Source organism: Protomyctophum bolini (genome assembly GCF_963924005.1).
Source record: "Protomyctophum bolini genome assembly, contig: SCAFFOLD_646, whole genome shotgun sequence".
NCBI classification, from domain to species: Eukaryota; Metazoa; Chordata; class Actinopteri; order Myctophiformes; family Myctophidae; genus Protomyctophum; species Protomyctophum bolini.
In genome coordinates, this window is record NW_027665965.1 from 8,326 (window position 1) to 24,780 (window position 16,455).

General features: G+C 44.0%; 1 protein-coding gene across 1 annotated transcript; it reads right to left on the reverse strand.

The window, feature by feature from the left end:
* Positions 1-4,913: 4,913 nt before the first annotated feature.
* On the reverse strand, positions 4,914-16,125 carry LOC308312111 (uncharacterized protein; the record flags this gene model as incomplete). The annotated part of the gene is made up of 11 exons (XM_080794507.1): positions 4,914-6,158; positions 6,561-6,653; positions 9,463-9,579; positions 10,215-10,370; positions 11,223-11,438; positions 11,759-11,870; positions 12,969-13,089; positions 13,617-13,750; positions 14,227-14,326; positions 14,790-14,973; positions 16,119-16,125. 11 exons carry the CDS (start codon positions 16,123-16,125, stop codon positions 5,275-5,277), a joined length of 2,124 nt encoding a protein of 707 aa, XP_080650633.1. The 3' UTR covers positions 4,914-5,274.
* Between the last annotated feature and the right edge of the window lie 330 nt (positions 16,126-16,455).

Sequence of the window (16,455 nt, forward strand, 5' to 3'; positions counted from 1 at the left end):
TCCTTTTCATTTAGCGTCACTATATAAATCGTACGCTGTACTTTTTGCAAACTGTGTGTGTGTGTGTGTGTGTGTGTGTGTGTGTGTGTGTGTGTGTGTGTGTGTGTGTGGATAACACAACACAACACAACAGTGTATCTGTTCCAAACTAACCTTCTTACTGAGGTGTTCTTTGTTGACAGTCCTGCTCCTCCTCAGGTTGATGGCCGGGGACCTCAGCAGGTTCTTGATTCGGTTCTTCATGCTGGTTCCGTCCGCAGTCATGATTAAAACCACACTTTAACCCCCCCCGAAAAACACACACAAAGTCTCCCAGCCAGCCAGCCACGACGAGGATTTTTAAACTGCAGCAACCCGGGGTCACATGGTACGAGCTGATGCGTTTAATACAGATTTAAATGAAATGTAAATAAAACACGAAAGGAAGGAGAACTGAAACCGCTCCAAAACAAAAACATTAAATAATAAAAAGGAGAGGAAAAAGAGGAAATCAAACGGAACAGGCTTTAAATAAACGCCTCGGGGAGTCGGAGTCAGTCAGGAGGAATGAGGAGGTTCGTGTCTGCTTTGGTTCCAGATCATTGTTGCAGATTATAGAATCCTTCCTTGTTGTTCTTCTAAAAAAATAGTCTCTCGTGTCGTAGCTATAGTGGTCCTTAAAAATGAATTTAAGCAGCATTGACGTCCATTTATGTGTCTATTCCTCAGAGGAGACAAGAGGCAGACAGTTGTGTGTCTGCTCTGTTGCGTCGTTAAAAACCAACCGCCGGCTAGTGCGTTCAGATTCAGATTGTGCAGAGCTCTGCAGAAAACACACACACACACACACACACACACACACACACACACACACACACACACACACACACACACACCAGTTCAGAAGCAGTGTGGGCACTGGGCTGACTGGGACTCTGGGAGTCCAGTAAACCACCACATACATACACTATTACACTACAGTATTTATCTCCACACAAAAGGAAAGGCTTGGGGTTTCTCTCATTCCGCCACATGCAACAGAGTCGTCCCCCAGATGAATCCAGCTCGCTTTCCTTCCATCTACATTTTGACAGCCATATGTTTCAGACCTGACCCACATCATCCATCCATCCATCCACGTTACGCCACGGGGGGAGTCTACAGCGCCCCCCGCTGGTCGGAGTATGTCAATGATGCAAGCAAGGCAAGCATGGGGTACGTTTGTGCCTTTTGTTTGATGGTTAGCCACCATCCCGTCGACACGCGAGTTCCTTCTTCCAATCAAAAATAAAATGATTAAAATCAATTGGTTTGGTTAATACAAAAATACATTACATTCACACAGAGACCTTATCTCATTATTTTATTTTGGACAAAAACCTTTTGACTCTGAGTAAAGAAACCCTCTAACGCCCCCTAGAGGACGTATTGCTTAATGCTTACTTACATCCAAAAGAGCAAAAAGATCAGAGATAAAGACAAATTCTGTTAATGTGTCTTGACTAGTACTGTCTAACATAGGCTATTAAAGTTAAAATAACATAAGATAACAGCTACGACACGAAATAAGTAGACATTTAGCCTACGGGATGCTATAGAGTCAAGGCTATGCCAAAATATGCTGCACGTTTAGGTTTCATCCACCCTGCAATCTTCAGGTGCCATAGTGGATGATCTATGGTCAGATGGTCATGCAAATTTGAGACTATTTTATATATATATATATATATATACACACACACACACACACACACACACACACACACACACACACACACATATATATAGCCCAACAATGGCTCTACTGCCTGAGGTGCCTGAAGAAGTTCAGAGTGAGCGCCGCCCCCGCATCCTCAGAGCATTCTACAAAGAGCACCATCGAGAGTGTTCTGACGAGCGGCACCACTGCCTGGTTCGGGAACTGCACTGCTGCAGAACAGAAAACACTGCAGAGAGTAGTGCGAACAGCACAACGCATCGTGGGAGGGGAGCTTTCCCGCCAGAAACACACGAGAGACATTGTGTGGCTAAGGCTGAAAACATTATCAGGGACATCCATCACCCCAGCTATAGCCTGTTCAAACCACTTCCGCGTTCACGGCCGGGCAAACGCTATATGAGCATCAAGAGCAGCACCTCCAGACTCTTGAACAGTTTCTACTTGTCAACAATAGACTGCTGAACAAGAACTAGGACTGGTGACGCCGCACAGACTGAACTGAATTGGTCTCCTTTAGTAGAGACTACTTTATATATACACACAGGCTACATCTATATTTAATTATTTTTATATGCATACATATTGTACCATGTAGATTAGTCATGTACTATGCACTTTCTTTCTTTTAACTGCAATGATGAGCCTGCACAAACAAGAATTTCACCCATGTTACTTGTAATGTGATGTGACAATAAAGTTTGATTCTGATTGACAAGTCCTTCGCTAGTTTCAGCAAAAGCTTTCCCCACAATAACAGAAAATACACTAGTATAGATCCCTGAGGGACTGAGACTCAACCATACAGCGTTGAAGTGTTTAAACCTTCTGGTGTCAAGAGAATTGGACTTGAGCAACACCTGTATTTCGACCACTTTCTACACCAATATCTTCACCAAAGGTTGCCGATCTACAAGCAACGTTGTGAGCATGTAGGTCTGCTATTTTTGGCCAGTGTTCCCCTCAGCTTAGGCATGCTGGGGACTGGGGTTCAAGTGGTTAGCCACTTAATATCGCACACATTGCCAAAATGTGATTAGAGAACAGAACACATTTATATCAGTACGTTTTCAGTTTTTTTGTTTTATTGCAAGGAGAACTTACATATTATATCAGAACCTGACATTTTCTTTTTACAAAAATACAATGAATCTCTAAAAAAAACTAAAACAACAAACAGTAAATTAACAAAGGAAAGTTGTTAGGAAGGAGTATCACCCATGCTCTGTCACCCAGACAGGAAGTAGAAACAATATTTACAGTGTATATACATAAAACAAAGATACAAGCTTTTAACCCAACTTATAAGGTTATACAATCTTTGATTCAGTCTGCAGTGCACTGCCAAACAATGGGAATAATCTTGGTAGTGACATTTGTATTTTCATGATTGAACGGACCTGAGCGGTTTGCACCTGCCGTCCAACAGGCCAATGAACAACGCTCTCCAGTCCAGCGGAATGCTCGCCTGTTGGCTCATCAGCTTTAGAGCACTGGTTCTCAATGTTGGTTCCCGGGGATAACCAGTGGCCCAAATGGACCCTTTAACAGGTATGTAACTCTAGAAACGTGTACAAATGGGTTAGTCTCTGGGACCCCAATTGACACTGTAAAATCTCAAGAGTTACAGACCCATAAGGGTCCATTTTGACCGCTATTAGTTGCCGGAAACTGACAATGAGAATTAGTGCCATAAGAGATTCTGATCACAACATCCTTACATTTCATCTGCTACTGCCGTTGTTAATTCAACTTTTCTTAGTGTTAGTGGAGCGGGATGTCCAAATATTAGACGTATAGATATATATTAAAAAAAAAAGAAAAAAAGATTGAATGTTTACGTTGTTTTTTTTCTTCAACTTTGTAAAAATGTAAATTACACAAGCCTTTCAAGCAGAACAGAAACCGGCAAGCTCATATTCTTCAAAGAAAGGGTTTGAATTGTTAGGAATTAATTCAGTGAATTGAGTGAGATTTCAAGGACTCAATATCACCGACCTCCATACCAAGTCCAATCACTATAGTACTTATTTTTGTTGCAACTAGTCATTCCAGTTGGTTTACAGCACTTTGATTAGTAGTTACAGTTGAGTATGGTTCAGAGACAAAACCCATAGCACACTGATAGAACTATAGAACAATATATAACAATATGGAACATAACTGTACAAAGTTTAAGGTAGTTGTGGTCATCTTGTCCTATTTCAAAGAAAGAAAAAGAAGAGAACAAATGATTTATAGAGCAGCATACAGTCCTCTGAAAAACACACACACACACACACACACGCACGCACGCACGCACGCACGCACGCACGCACGCACGCACGCACGCGCGCACGCACGCACGCACGCACGCACACACACGCACACACGCCACGTCTTTGGCTATGCCCAATTTACACTGTTATGCGATGGTGTCGCGGACCGAGAATAGCCCATCTATAACTTAAGCTCACTAACAGTAACAGAACCGTCATACTGTGAAGTGTGAACTTGAAGATGTGCTATTTTCGGTGTGCAACACAGTTGTACAACAGAGCTTTACAACAATTAAGCACTAGGCATTTTTTAGGGCAGAACTGCTTATAAAAAACAGGCCAGACAAAGGCCTACACTACATACAGTACATTATCGCATTCTAACAGAAGCCAGCAAATCTCTGATGGCTTCAGACGAACAGACAGATCATCTACAGAAAAAGCCAAACAATCAATTGGAAACATGCTGGTTCCATGGGAACAAGGTGTTCTTGTGTGAGCATTGCCTCTACGTATGAAGTTGTACAATACAACAGAGCCACAGCTGGAAATCTAGCCAGGACCAAACAAGACAAGCAAATTACTTCCCATCCAGGAACTGATGTTTGCAGCTGCTAATTGTTGGTGATTCTGAGACTCATTCACCGAAAACAAACAAACAAAAAAGGTCGCTAGTGTCTACCAACATTTATGTTGTGCTGTGCCGCAGAGTATGCTGGGAAAAAATGAATTATACTTGCTTAATTAGCCAAATTAAAATGTATCCCAAGTTCTTCCAGTCCACGGCTATATGAATGTGAAGACAACACTGTTTTGAACCGTTTGCTTGTGTGTTTCAAAGGGAGAGAACGGGCGTTGGTCTTTTCTTGTTGTCGGTCTCTTGTCTTTGTTGTTCTCTCTGGGAGGACAGAGTGTACTAGAAGCCAGATCTTGTGTTCCGGCGAGAATGCAGGGTAACTACGAAGGGTTAACCCAGAACCTTCCATAAATTGGAACTTTCCAGGAACCTGTGAAGTAATATGATAGTATTTTTTTGTTTTCACGTCTTAAAAAACAAACTCGTTAAAAAAAGAAAAAGAAAAAGTCGATCTACAAGATCAGACTTTTTGGGGATTCCTATTTTAAGATTTCAGATTCCCAGAACACAGGGTTAGAGTAGTACTACCTTCTGGACAGTACTAGGTTCTGAGAATCTTCTCTGAAACCGAGCAGTGGCGTATGAAACCAAAACCCAGAACCTGTGAGAATACATTTCCACTCACGGCACGGTTCCCTTAGTTCCATTGGTTCTTGTAAGAGTTAAAGAGCTAAGAGTTAGTGCTACGTGGGAGGGAGGGTTGTTCCGGAGCCCCCAGTGGAACCAGCCGAGGCATGGGTCTCCACTTGGCCGCCGCGCCAGGCTGCGCCCCTCTCGGCCCACCCTCGCTGGGAGCTTCCACGCTTTTGGCCACACCTCCTCCATGATGACCCGGTTTCTTCTGCAGCAGAGGGGGCGGAGTCAGTGTGTCGCCGCTGCCTTTGGAAGAAGTGCATTGTGGGCTCTGTAGTTGAGCCTGTTCGTTGGACGTGTCGGCGGGAGGAGGAGGAGGAGAGTGGGATTTCTGACGGCGGAGACCTCTCCGGGGAGCAGGTGCTCCCACTCGGGGGACGCGTCCAACTCCAGCAACAGGGGGCTGAGGGGGGGCTCTCCTGGAGGAGGGGGGCTGAGAGGAGCGTCCGAGGACGTCTGGTTGAGAAACTCAATCTCGCTGAGGAGAGACAGAAGGTACTCTTCACCGCCGTCACCCTCCGTATTGTCTCTCTCCTTCCCCCGTGAGGTGTTGCTGACCTCAGACGCCTGCTCCTCCACCGCCGCCTGTGAAGACCCTGCTCCGCCCGTCCTAGTCTCCTGTGCAGGGCTCCGCCCTGGGGAGGATGGGGTCTCCGTGTCCTGGCTGGGGAGGCCAGAATGTGAGAACGTAGGTGACGATGAACCCGGGACAGAGTCTGGAGCAGCCGGTTCTGGGTGGACCTGTGCCGGGTCTTGGACTGTGTTCTGTGTGGAGGTAGGGGTGTGGCGACCTGGGCAGTGACCTGGGTCTGAGCTCCCTCTGGGTTCTGGGTTGAGAATGGTAGTCGGGGGAGAGGAATGGTGCCACTTGTGACCAGCTGTAAAGTGCTCCTCTGTGGTTGGACCAGGTTCAACATGGTGGGGACACTCTGAGCTGTAAATGCAAAGAACAACCGTCAGCTAGAGTTGAATACATCTGGAAGAATGATGTTATGCGTTTAATAACTTTGTTTAATAACTTCTGAGTTGTTAGCTACTTATGACAAGAGTTACATCTACCCCAGATGTTAAACACTTAAAAAGAAACTGGTGTCATTTAGCCTATTTTGTAAATATGTATATAAATGTTTTAGCCCTCATTTCCCTCTATCAGCCACTATAGTATTGTGCCATGTATGGCCTACTTGTGTGCAAGGCGCAAGTTGGCAGCTCGACAGAGTGCATTTCTAGTTATTGTGCTTGGTGTGAATGACCCTTTAGTTAGTTAGATAGTTAGTTAGTCGTGTACCTGAGATGTTAGCAACAGTCAGCAGGTGGTGCTGCTTGAACATCTTACCAAGAAGTGCGTGGGACAGAGAGAGGGCAGGACCACTGCTATGGACCACCTGATTGGTCAATCCGGGGATGTTGAAGGTGACTGAGGCCACACCTATAGGAACACATTTAAATCAATGGGATTAGAAATTCCTAGCCGTTTGAAATGCAGAAATTCCTAGCCGTTTGAAAATGCAGGTGTTTGTGTGTTTAAAACGTTTAGTACAGAACTAGAATCGATGGAACACACTGGAGGTGCGTTATGAGCGTTGTTTTGGAGTTTAAACATATCTTCAATATTGTTTTTCTGTTGTTAAAATGTTAAAGTGTCTTCAAGACAGCACAGGGTAAGAGAATGTTAGAAATAGAGTAAAATTATTGGGTGAAGTATTTCTTTAGCGGGAACCCCTTTTGGTGTTTTAAGCATTGTTATGCTTTAGCTGTTGAAAAATAGCAGATCTACAAGCTCATAGCGCGGCACCGAGTGCCACGCATGAACTTATTATTATTATGTTATTAAAAAAAAAAAAAAAGTGAAAATGTGGCACAAATCTTTTAATATATATTAGGGCTGTCAAATGATTAAAAATGTTAATCAGATTAATCACAGCTTCAAAATTAATTTAATCATGATTAATCACCATTCCAACTATGTCCAAAATATGCCATGTTTTCCTGTTTATTGTTGTGGAAATGGAAATATAAATGACAGAAAGCGGATATACATTTGTTTTTGAATGATTTTTGTTTTCTAATGCATTTAGTATAGACATGATGTGATGTGAGCATTTGTAGGCCTAGCCTACACTTTGAGTTAAATCAACACTGGCTTTTGGCCATGTAGACTGCGGTCCCCCAGGAGGAAGTCACTAATGTTGCTCTGGAGAGGGAAGTCTGGAACACTCTGGTGGAGCTGTTGCCCCCGCGACCCGACTAGGGATAAGCGGTTGAAGATGGATGGATGGATGAATGGAGACTGGAGTCCCAGTCCAGAGATGAAAATCATAATAAAATGGCCTAGGCTACTTTCTATCAATTTAATTTGGGGGTCCTTGAAATTAAAATAGCTGAGAAGCAATGGGTTAAACTGTAGACTATAGTTAATTGAAATTCACAAAATACAATAATGGCACATAAGCATTTTTGAAACAGGGCTTGGTTTAGAAAAGCCTATATTTTGCGCTAAAGTAATTATTGAATAACATATAAATGTAGGTTTTAAGGCTAGAATGGCATTGTAGTGGACTGTAGTGAGAGGCGAGATTGTCTCTCCTTCATTGCGGGACTGCAGGACTAGTCTGGAGATAGTTAGTCGTGAATCAGCTTCAGTCAGTGTTTTGGTTCGTACCTGGAGTTGCGCATTATCTCCGCGGTGCACAGCAGCACAGGAGAACTGTCTTTAATATATCCATGGTCGTTTTCAGTTGCTTTCCATGTGCGACACAAAAGTACCATGTGTTTGTTTTGGTAATAGCCTACTGCAGGCGCAGCCATGCTGATTCACGTAATCGCGTAGGACAAAACGAAACCAGCCGGACAAACATTGTCCGGCTAACATTAATTAATTAATTTTCAAAATATCCACAAGTTGCGACGGACCCAGAGTGATTCTTGCAGCGCGCTGATAGCTAACACTAGTAGTGTGTGTGTGTGTGTGTGTGTGTGTGTGTGTGCAGTGTAGCCTAATGGGGCTTTGCTAGGCAGACAAAGTAACGCAACAGAGTTACAGAATCAAACCACTTTGCAACCAAACTACAATACACAAGCTATCTCTTGGTGTTGTTCAATCATGACTGTGTGCTACACAGTGACAGATTTGTTATGCTCTGGACGTTCCTGAGCCGCGCGCACGGGCGCATGTTAGGGGGAACACTAACCATGCGTTAATTGCGTTAAATATTTACGCAATAATATTATTATTTTTATTTATTTTTGCGGCTTACGCCTTTTATTGATTTTTGAAGGGACAGACAGTAGGCTGACAGGAAACGGGAGAGAGATGGGGGGATGACAAGTAAAAGGCCGTGTCGGGTCCGGGAGTCGAACCCGCGGCACACTGCGACTGGATTACCAGTCCGGTGCCCAGACCGTTACGCTACGGCCTGGGCCAACGCGTTATTTTTGACAGCCTTAATATATATATATTCTTTCAGAGCGAACGTTTTTAACTCAAATCTTTGCTTCTGGGGAAATCCCTGGAACAACATATTTTCATATGGGGTTCGGTGGCCAAATACATCTATTTTTGGGGATCCTTGACATGAAATAGTTTGAGAACCACTGACATAGAAACATGGGATTTTCAGAAAACTGTCAAGATTTAGAAGACATTTTGTAGAATCGTTCCCAGGTCTAAATGGGTTAAGGAGTAGTCCAGGTGTAGTAAGTGGCGTAGTTAAGCTATAGTACATAGTTCAGTTATAGGTATAGTTCAGGTGTAGTATGTGGTGTAGTTAAGTTATAGGTGTAGTCTAGACATAGCCTAGGTATAGTTCAGGTGTAGTACCTGGTGTAGTTAAGTTATAGGTGTAGTCTAGACATAGCCTAGGTATAGTTCAGGTGTAGTACCTGGTGTAGTTAAGTTATAGGTGTAGTCTAGACATAGCCTAGGTATAGTTCAGGTGTAGTACCTGGTGTAGTTAAGTTATAGGTGTAGTCTAGACATAGCCTAGGTGTAGTTCAGGTGTAGTACCTGGTGTAGTTAAGTTATAGGTGTAGTCTAGTCATAGCCTAGGTGTAGTTCAGGTGTAGTACCTGGTGTAGTTAAGTTATAGGTGTAGTCTAGACATAGCCTAGGTGTAGTTCAGGTGTAGTACCTGGTGTAGTTAAGTTATAGGTGTAGTCTAGTCATAGCCTAGGTGTAGTTCAGGTGTAGTACCTGGTGTAGTTAAGTTATAGGTGTAGTCTAGGTATAGGTGTAGTACCTGGTGTATTTGCGGTGTGCAGAAGGGTGGGTGTAGGGAAGGGGTTCCCTATGACGATCTGTTGCTGAGGCAACACCAGGGAAATCACAGTAGTCGTGCTGACGGGAGGACTGCTCTCTGAATGGAAGGAACACAGTAAAAAGATTAAACCAATATGTCTTACAGTCAAATAATAATGGATTGCATTTGTATAGCGCTTTTCTATGCACTACGTACTTACTACTCAAAGCACTTTACAATTCATCCATTCTTTCATCCATTCTGAGGTGAAGCGGCGAACAATCAACGCCAGCGTCCTCACTTCCCACATTCACACACCAATGGTGGCAACCACTGGAGGCAAGGTGGGGTTCAGTGTCTTGCCCAAGGACACTTTCCCTAACCTTAACCTCCCATGGGGCAGCACACCTAAACCTAACCTTAACCCTCTCCCAACCCTTAACTTACCCTCACCAACCTTAATCCAGTCGTTTTAACGCACCCCTCACCAACCTTAATCTGGTCGTCTTAATGCACCCCTCACCAACCTTATGTCTAACCAATGACTAGTCTAAACTAAGTATGCACCCCCACTTCATGTGGACAGGAGGAGCCGGAATTCGAACCGCCGACCCACGGATCATTGGACGACCTGCTCTACCTCCTGAGCCACAGCCCCCGTACAAGATACAAGATGAAACGCCATGGCCGAAAGCAATATTTCATAACCGTCAAATAGAACACGAAACAGGACGTAGGAATTGAACCCTCACCTTCCGGAGGGTCTGTGAGTGGCTGTAGCTGCTGCTTACGGCGAGACAGGATGTTGGGCACCGTCTTTGGTCTGTCCCCCAGCCCCGCTGCATCCTGGGATGGAGGGGGTCGGGGAAGGGGAGGACGTTGTGGGGACTGCTGCGACACTGGAGTGGCTGTGAAAACAACAGTAATATAAATGTAAAAAAAAACACACACACATTTTGCAGAGATCAGAGGAGTACACAACACACACCAAACCTTTTGATTGAGGTGCCGAACTGAGAGGAGATCAAAGTAGACGCACCTACTCATATACCCTGAGGAAGGCAGCGTGCCAGCCCAAACGTCGGCTAGGTGTTTTTAATCTGTCTCGTCTGTTGTTAAAATAATGATTTATTTTGTGCGGCTACCTTGATCCTCTCTCAAAACTAATTTTACACGATTCAACAGTGTTATGAATCATATCCTGCTTGGTAATTAATGCAATAACATTTTATTTATTTATAGTCCGATTTGTGATATGCTACATGTGTTGCACTCGCAGTGCCCCTAACCAGTCAGTTTGAATTAAACTTTCAGTGTATTTATCAGGTGATAATAATAATAATATGAAAAAGGAACAAACACCCGCACATTGTCTTCAAATGCAGTGACCAACTTTTATTCATCAGGCCATCTTTATGATAGCCTGATGATAAAGATAGCCTGATGAAGGCTATCTTCAGGGAAACGTTGCAGTTTCCCTAAATAAAGGTTGGTCAAGACAGTGTGCGGGTGTTTGTTCCTTTTTCATTTTTGGGCACCGTACCCTCTCCTACGCACCTGTCGCCTGTAGGTGTGCAAAAGCCTTGCTTTTTTATATATAACAGGCCGGTCTGAAAAAGCGACCGGGCCAACAGTGACGGAGATTAGCTGAACGCAGACAGACGGACACACGGACGGACGGACAGGGTGCAAAATATTACCAGTATGAGTGTTGGCTACAGAACAGTATGATGTGAGGCTGCCTGGAGGTCTGGACTCACCCTGGGGCACCACAGAGCCTGATGTGGGCTTAACGACAGCACTCTCTGCTGTCTTTTTAGGGGTACTGCTCTGGGATCTGCGTTCAGGTGCGGTCTGCGGCAGTGTTTGTTCGGTCACTTCGGTGGTTCTGGTCTCAGATCCGTTCTCCTGCTCCAAACTCCTGATTTTAGATGTGATTTTCTCCAACTTCCCTAGAATGCTCTCCTCACTCTTACCTGGACACATGCACACACGCAGAGTTAGTCATTTAACAAGTTAATGAATTACTTTTGTTTTTAGTAGAAAGGTTTTAAACAGAAGTCACAAAGTGACACTAAACAATGACAAGGAAACAATATCACAATTTGAAAGGATGCAAATAGAAAATGTATAATTAAAAAAAAATCTAACGGATGAAGCCGATACAGAAAGTTTGCATGAAAAGAGGGCTATTAGGCTGTATAAGAAAAGACATGGGAGGTTATATAAATTATATAAGCATATGAATGTTTTTCTGAACATATATGTTTTCAGAAGCGATTGAAAGGCTCATTACCAGACTTGTGAGCGATCTGTCTGATGTATTCCGCTCTCTGATAGGTGAGACAGGTGTGTAGTTTTTCCAGTCGGTCCTCTTGCGCTGTGAGGTCTTTGATTTCCCTGCGAGCCTGACACAGGACAACACAGCAGCGTTAGCCACTTAAACCCCAGCGTCCGTGTTGTGGGGAAAGCTTTTTGCCGAAAATAGCATATCGACAAGCAGTGAAATCCTTCCCCATAATAACAGAAGAAACAGGAAAGCCTTCCCCACAACAATAGAGCAGTTGAAACGAACAACCATATAAGTCCATACTAATTATCCATCCATCCATCTTCAACCGCTTATCAGTAGTCGGGTCGCGGGGGCAACAGCTCCACCAGAGAGCTCCTGACTTCCCTCTAATTATCCATAATGTCTAAATCATGCATAAGGGGTCAGGGCAGATAGGCTTTTTTGGGGAGGGGTGAGAATAAATCATGGACTTAGAGATGGTTATTCGTCTCAACTGCTCAAGACAAAGATGCTAAATTAACACTTATGATGCTGCCAGAGTTCTTCAGAGTAAAGGCCCAAAAACCCGGGAGGTATAATGTTCCATTACTACCTTGCGCTGTCAAGTTTGATCTCTCGTTAATATTCCAAACGAGATGCTCGGTTAAGTCAGAAATTAGGACAGAACATCAGCGTTCTGATCTGGAGAGCGCCGTAGATTTAGAGATAATAGCAACATTTGTCAGCCCGTAAAGAAGGAAGTGAATGGCTGCGCGCATACACAAAACATGTCCAGGAGCTTTGTGCAAGGCGTTGCCTAGCAACGGGAGCTGTCATGGAATGAATTATAGCGATCTCGTTTTACATAATTAAAAAGGCGCTAACGACGTGTACACACATCCGAGGCACCCCACGGCTTTGTATACACGTTTTTCATAGGTTTCACGCATCATAGGTGTTAAGCAGATAACAACACGGCGCATGTTCTCGTCGATATAAATAGGGCACCGAGGGTGATGTGCGTATTGACTTGACACCGAAAAACAGCTTGCAAGCTTGTAGAAACTACTCCGGTCAGGAAGTGGTCAGTTATTGTCAATGCGCAACCAGGTGTAAATCAGGCATTACCTATCATACATGATATTCAACAGGTTCTCACAAGATCCCTGACCGGCAGGTTCTCATGGAGGTCCAGCATGTTCTCCTGAGGTCCGGGCAGGTTCTAACTTCTTACCTCATGCAGGACTGAAGCTTTAGTGAGAGACTGAGCGTCCATGTTCAGGGTCACTCTGAGGGCGTTGTACTGAGTGTTGAGCTCCTGACGCCTGAGCTTCATTTGGCTCGTCCAATGGGATCTGAACAACCAAAGATAGCACTTTAGACATAAATATGATCAATAAATACATGCATGACTTACGCAGAGAAAAGATTGCAGGGCCTACTTTTTGTATGTGTTAACCCATTCTGAACGGGAACCCATTTTGGTGTTAGCATCATGTTATGCTTTAGCTATTGAAAAATAGCAGATCTACAAGCTCATAGCGCGCCACCGAGTGGCGCGCTAAGAGCTTGTAGGTCTGCTATTTTTGAAAAATCGAAGAACGACTGACATTTTTTAGAATCTGATCTCAGGTCAGAATGGGTTAATCAGACCAATGTGTGTCCAGTGGAAACCTCGTATGAATCTGATCTCAGGTCAGAATGGGTTAAAGGTCAGAGGTCAATAGAACACTATTTCCCAAACAGTGGATCGGGACCCATTAGTGGGTCACGGACCAATTCTTATGGTTGAGTCGAGTAAAAAAGAAAAAAAAGTATAATGATTAAGCAGTAGTGAAAACAGCCGACCGGGTCCCGGGCCAACGACAACAACCGCACTTACTTCTTCATGGTGTGTAGTCTCTTTTTGGCCAGACTCATCAGACTGTCGTCCACGCTCTCTATGTCAATCACCTCCTCCTCATCATCATCCTCTTGCGACTCATCAGCATTATCCTCCTCCTCCTCCTCCTCCTCCTCCTGCCACACAAACAGGGACACAGGGAGGTAGTTTTAGTCAGTCTTTTGAATACTATTTAGTTTTAGCCATATTTTTGTCACTTGAAATGATCTAGTTTTAGTTTACTATAAGATTTTAGTAAGAAAATAAATCTACAGTTGATTTAGTCGACTTGACTGCATGCTTAAAATAACCGATCTACAAGTAGTAGTAGTAGTAGTAAGCCTTGCCCTCCTGTTTCTGTAGCGTGAGGCAGCTTGATGTACAAGTACACCCCGTGAATATGACGCTAGTATGTCGCAGGGACCCCCAATCCAACCCTTGATGCTGAGTGCCAAGCAGGGAGTCTTTGGTATGACCCGGCCTGGGATCGAACCCCCGACCTCCCATTCTCAGTTCGGACACTAACCATGAGGCCACTGAGCTGGTCTACAAGCTCACGATAAAAGTTTAACTTCACTATTATTTCCCAAGTGAAGTTCTGTGTTCTTACACTCGTGATGTTGATGACCAAACGTCTCCTCTTCTGCAGAACAGTCTCGTCATCATCTGAGGAGTTGATATCGATGCGTTTATTCTTCTTCTTCTTAGTGCTGTCACGATTACAAAATTAAGTTGCTGATTAATTGTCACACACATAATTGCAATTAATTATTTCATTGTGTTTTTTTTTTATTTAAATTTCAGATTGCCTTTAAGGGTTCATAATCAAAAACGGCACAAAGACATAATATAATAATTTGATACTTACTGAACAAGCATTTAAATTGTGTAAGCTTGTAGATCTGCCATTTCTGCTTTTTTTAAATGTTGACGATTATGACGATTATGCAAAAATAGTTGTGCTCATCTCAAACAATTACGATTAGGCCAGTGGTTCCCAAAGTGGTTCCAAAGTGGTTCCCAGCTAAATGATAGTTTGGAACCAAATGGACACTTATGGGTCTGTAGCCTAATGCATGTCAAACTAATTAGTGTAAATTTGGGAGTCCTTGACATTAAAAAGTTTGGGAACCACTGGATTAGGCGATGATGTAATAATTGTGACAGGCCTACTTTTTCCTCTTCTTCATCAGAACAGCCTCGTCTTCATCTGAGGAGTTGTCCGTCACCTCGTCAGAGGAGCTGTCTGTGTTCTCCAGGTCCACCACGGAGGGCTCTGGGTTGTTCTCCTCCAGCAGGTCCACCAGGGGGCGCTGTGGGTTCTGGACCCGTCTGTACACCTCCTCTGTACTCTCACCTGGACAACACCACGCAGGACAGAATGGGAATAATCCATGAGACAGGACAAGATAGGACGAGATGAGACAGGACAAGATAGGACGAGATGAGACAGGACAAGATAGGACAACACCACGCAGGACAGAATGGGAATAATCCATGAGACAGGACAAGATAGGACGAGATGAGACAGGACAAGATAGGATGAGATGAGACAGGACAAGATAGGACAACACCACGCAGGACAGAATGGGAATAATCCATGAGACAGGACGAGATGAGAAAGGACAAGATAGGACGAGATGAGAGCAGTAGGATGATGTAGGCTGTAGGCAGGCTGTAAGCAGAAGGATTGATGTGATGGGATAAGATAGGTCGAGATGAGAGCAGTAGGATGATGTAGGCAGGCTGTAGGCAGTAGGATTGATGTGATAGGATAAGATACCGATGATATGGGACCAGGGATGATATGGGACCAGGGATATGGGACCAGGGATGATATGGGACCAGGGATATGGGACCAGGGATGATATGGGACCAGGGATGATATGGCCCTGGGACCAAAGACTTGGTCTTGTGTCCGTGGGAAATTTTAGATTTTCTGGTTTTATAAATAATAAATAATAATATAAATGTTCTTATTTTGATCATAAGAGCCAATTACTATAGGCTATGTCAAGTCGACAGGTTTTCTTCAGAATATGACACTTATTTACCACAACACTATGGCATATTCCAAGAGTCCAACTACTGTAGTGGTTCTCAAATGTTTTATTTGCAAGGAGTGTACAAAATAAATGGTTCCATTTGAACATTTTTGTCAGAGTTACAGACCTGCTATGGTCATTCAGGACTAGCTCTTTGTGTTTCTGGTAATATTATGTTTTATTGTCTCCACCAGGCCGAAGGCATGGGGGGAGAGTATGTTTTGCACTCCGTCCGTCCGTCCGTGTGTCCGTGTCCGTGTCCGTGGTCCACACACTCCCTGGATGCCAACGATGAACCTCTGCCCCAAACTTTCCAGAACGGCCTGTTATAGCGCCACCAGGAGGCCGCTTTGTGCAAAACAAGTTTTGTTAAGTATTCGTTCACGAAATACTTCACTCTATGGGATGTTTCCCTTTGCGGAGCAAAAGGGCAGAAACTTCATTCATGAACTCCCACTGAGCATATGCTCCTCAAATATGCCCTGTGGGTTTAAGAGCGATGACGTAGATGCCCTGCTTCTCGAAGCATCTAGGCTGCGTCTACGTCACAGCGCGCTCATTCGCTTTTCCTCTGCCGAGCTGAAAGGACAGACTTCTGTTACTGAGTCAAGTGTTTAGGGCAATTTATACCTTAAAAATCGGACAAGAGTGCAACTCGAGTACCGTGAGGTTCCCTGATACTTGGACTTTTCTTCCGACAGAATCTTTTTCAAAAACTCTGCAGAAACAAAGCTCCTAGACGGTTCGTAAGTTCTATTACCAGAACATTTCGAAAAGACCGCCAATTCAGATAT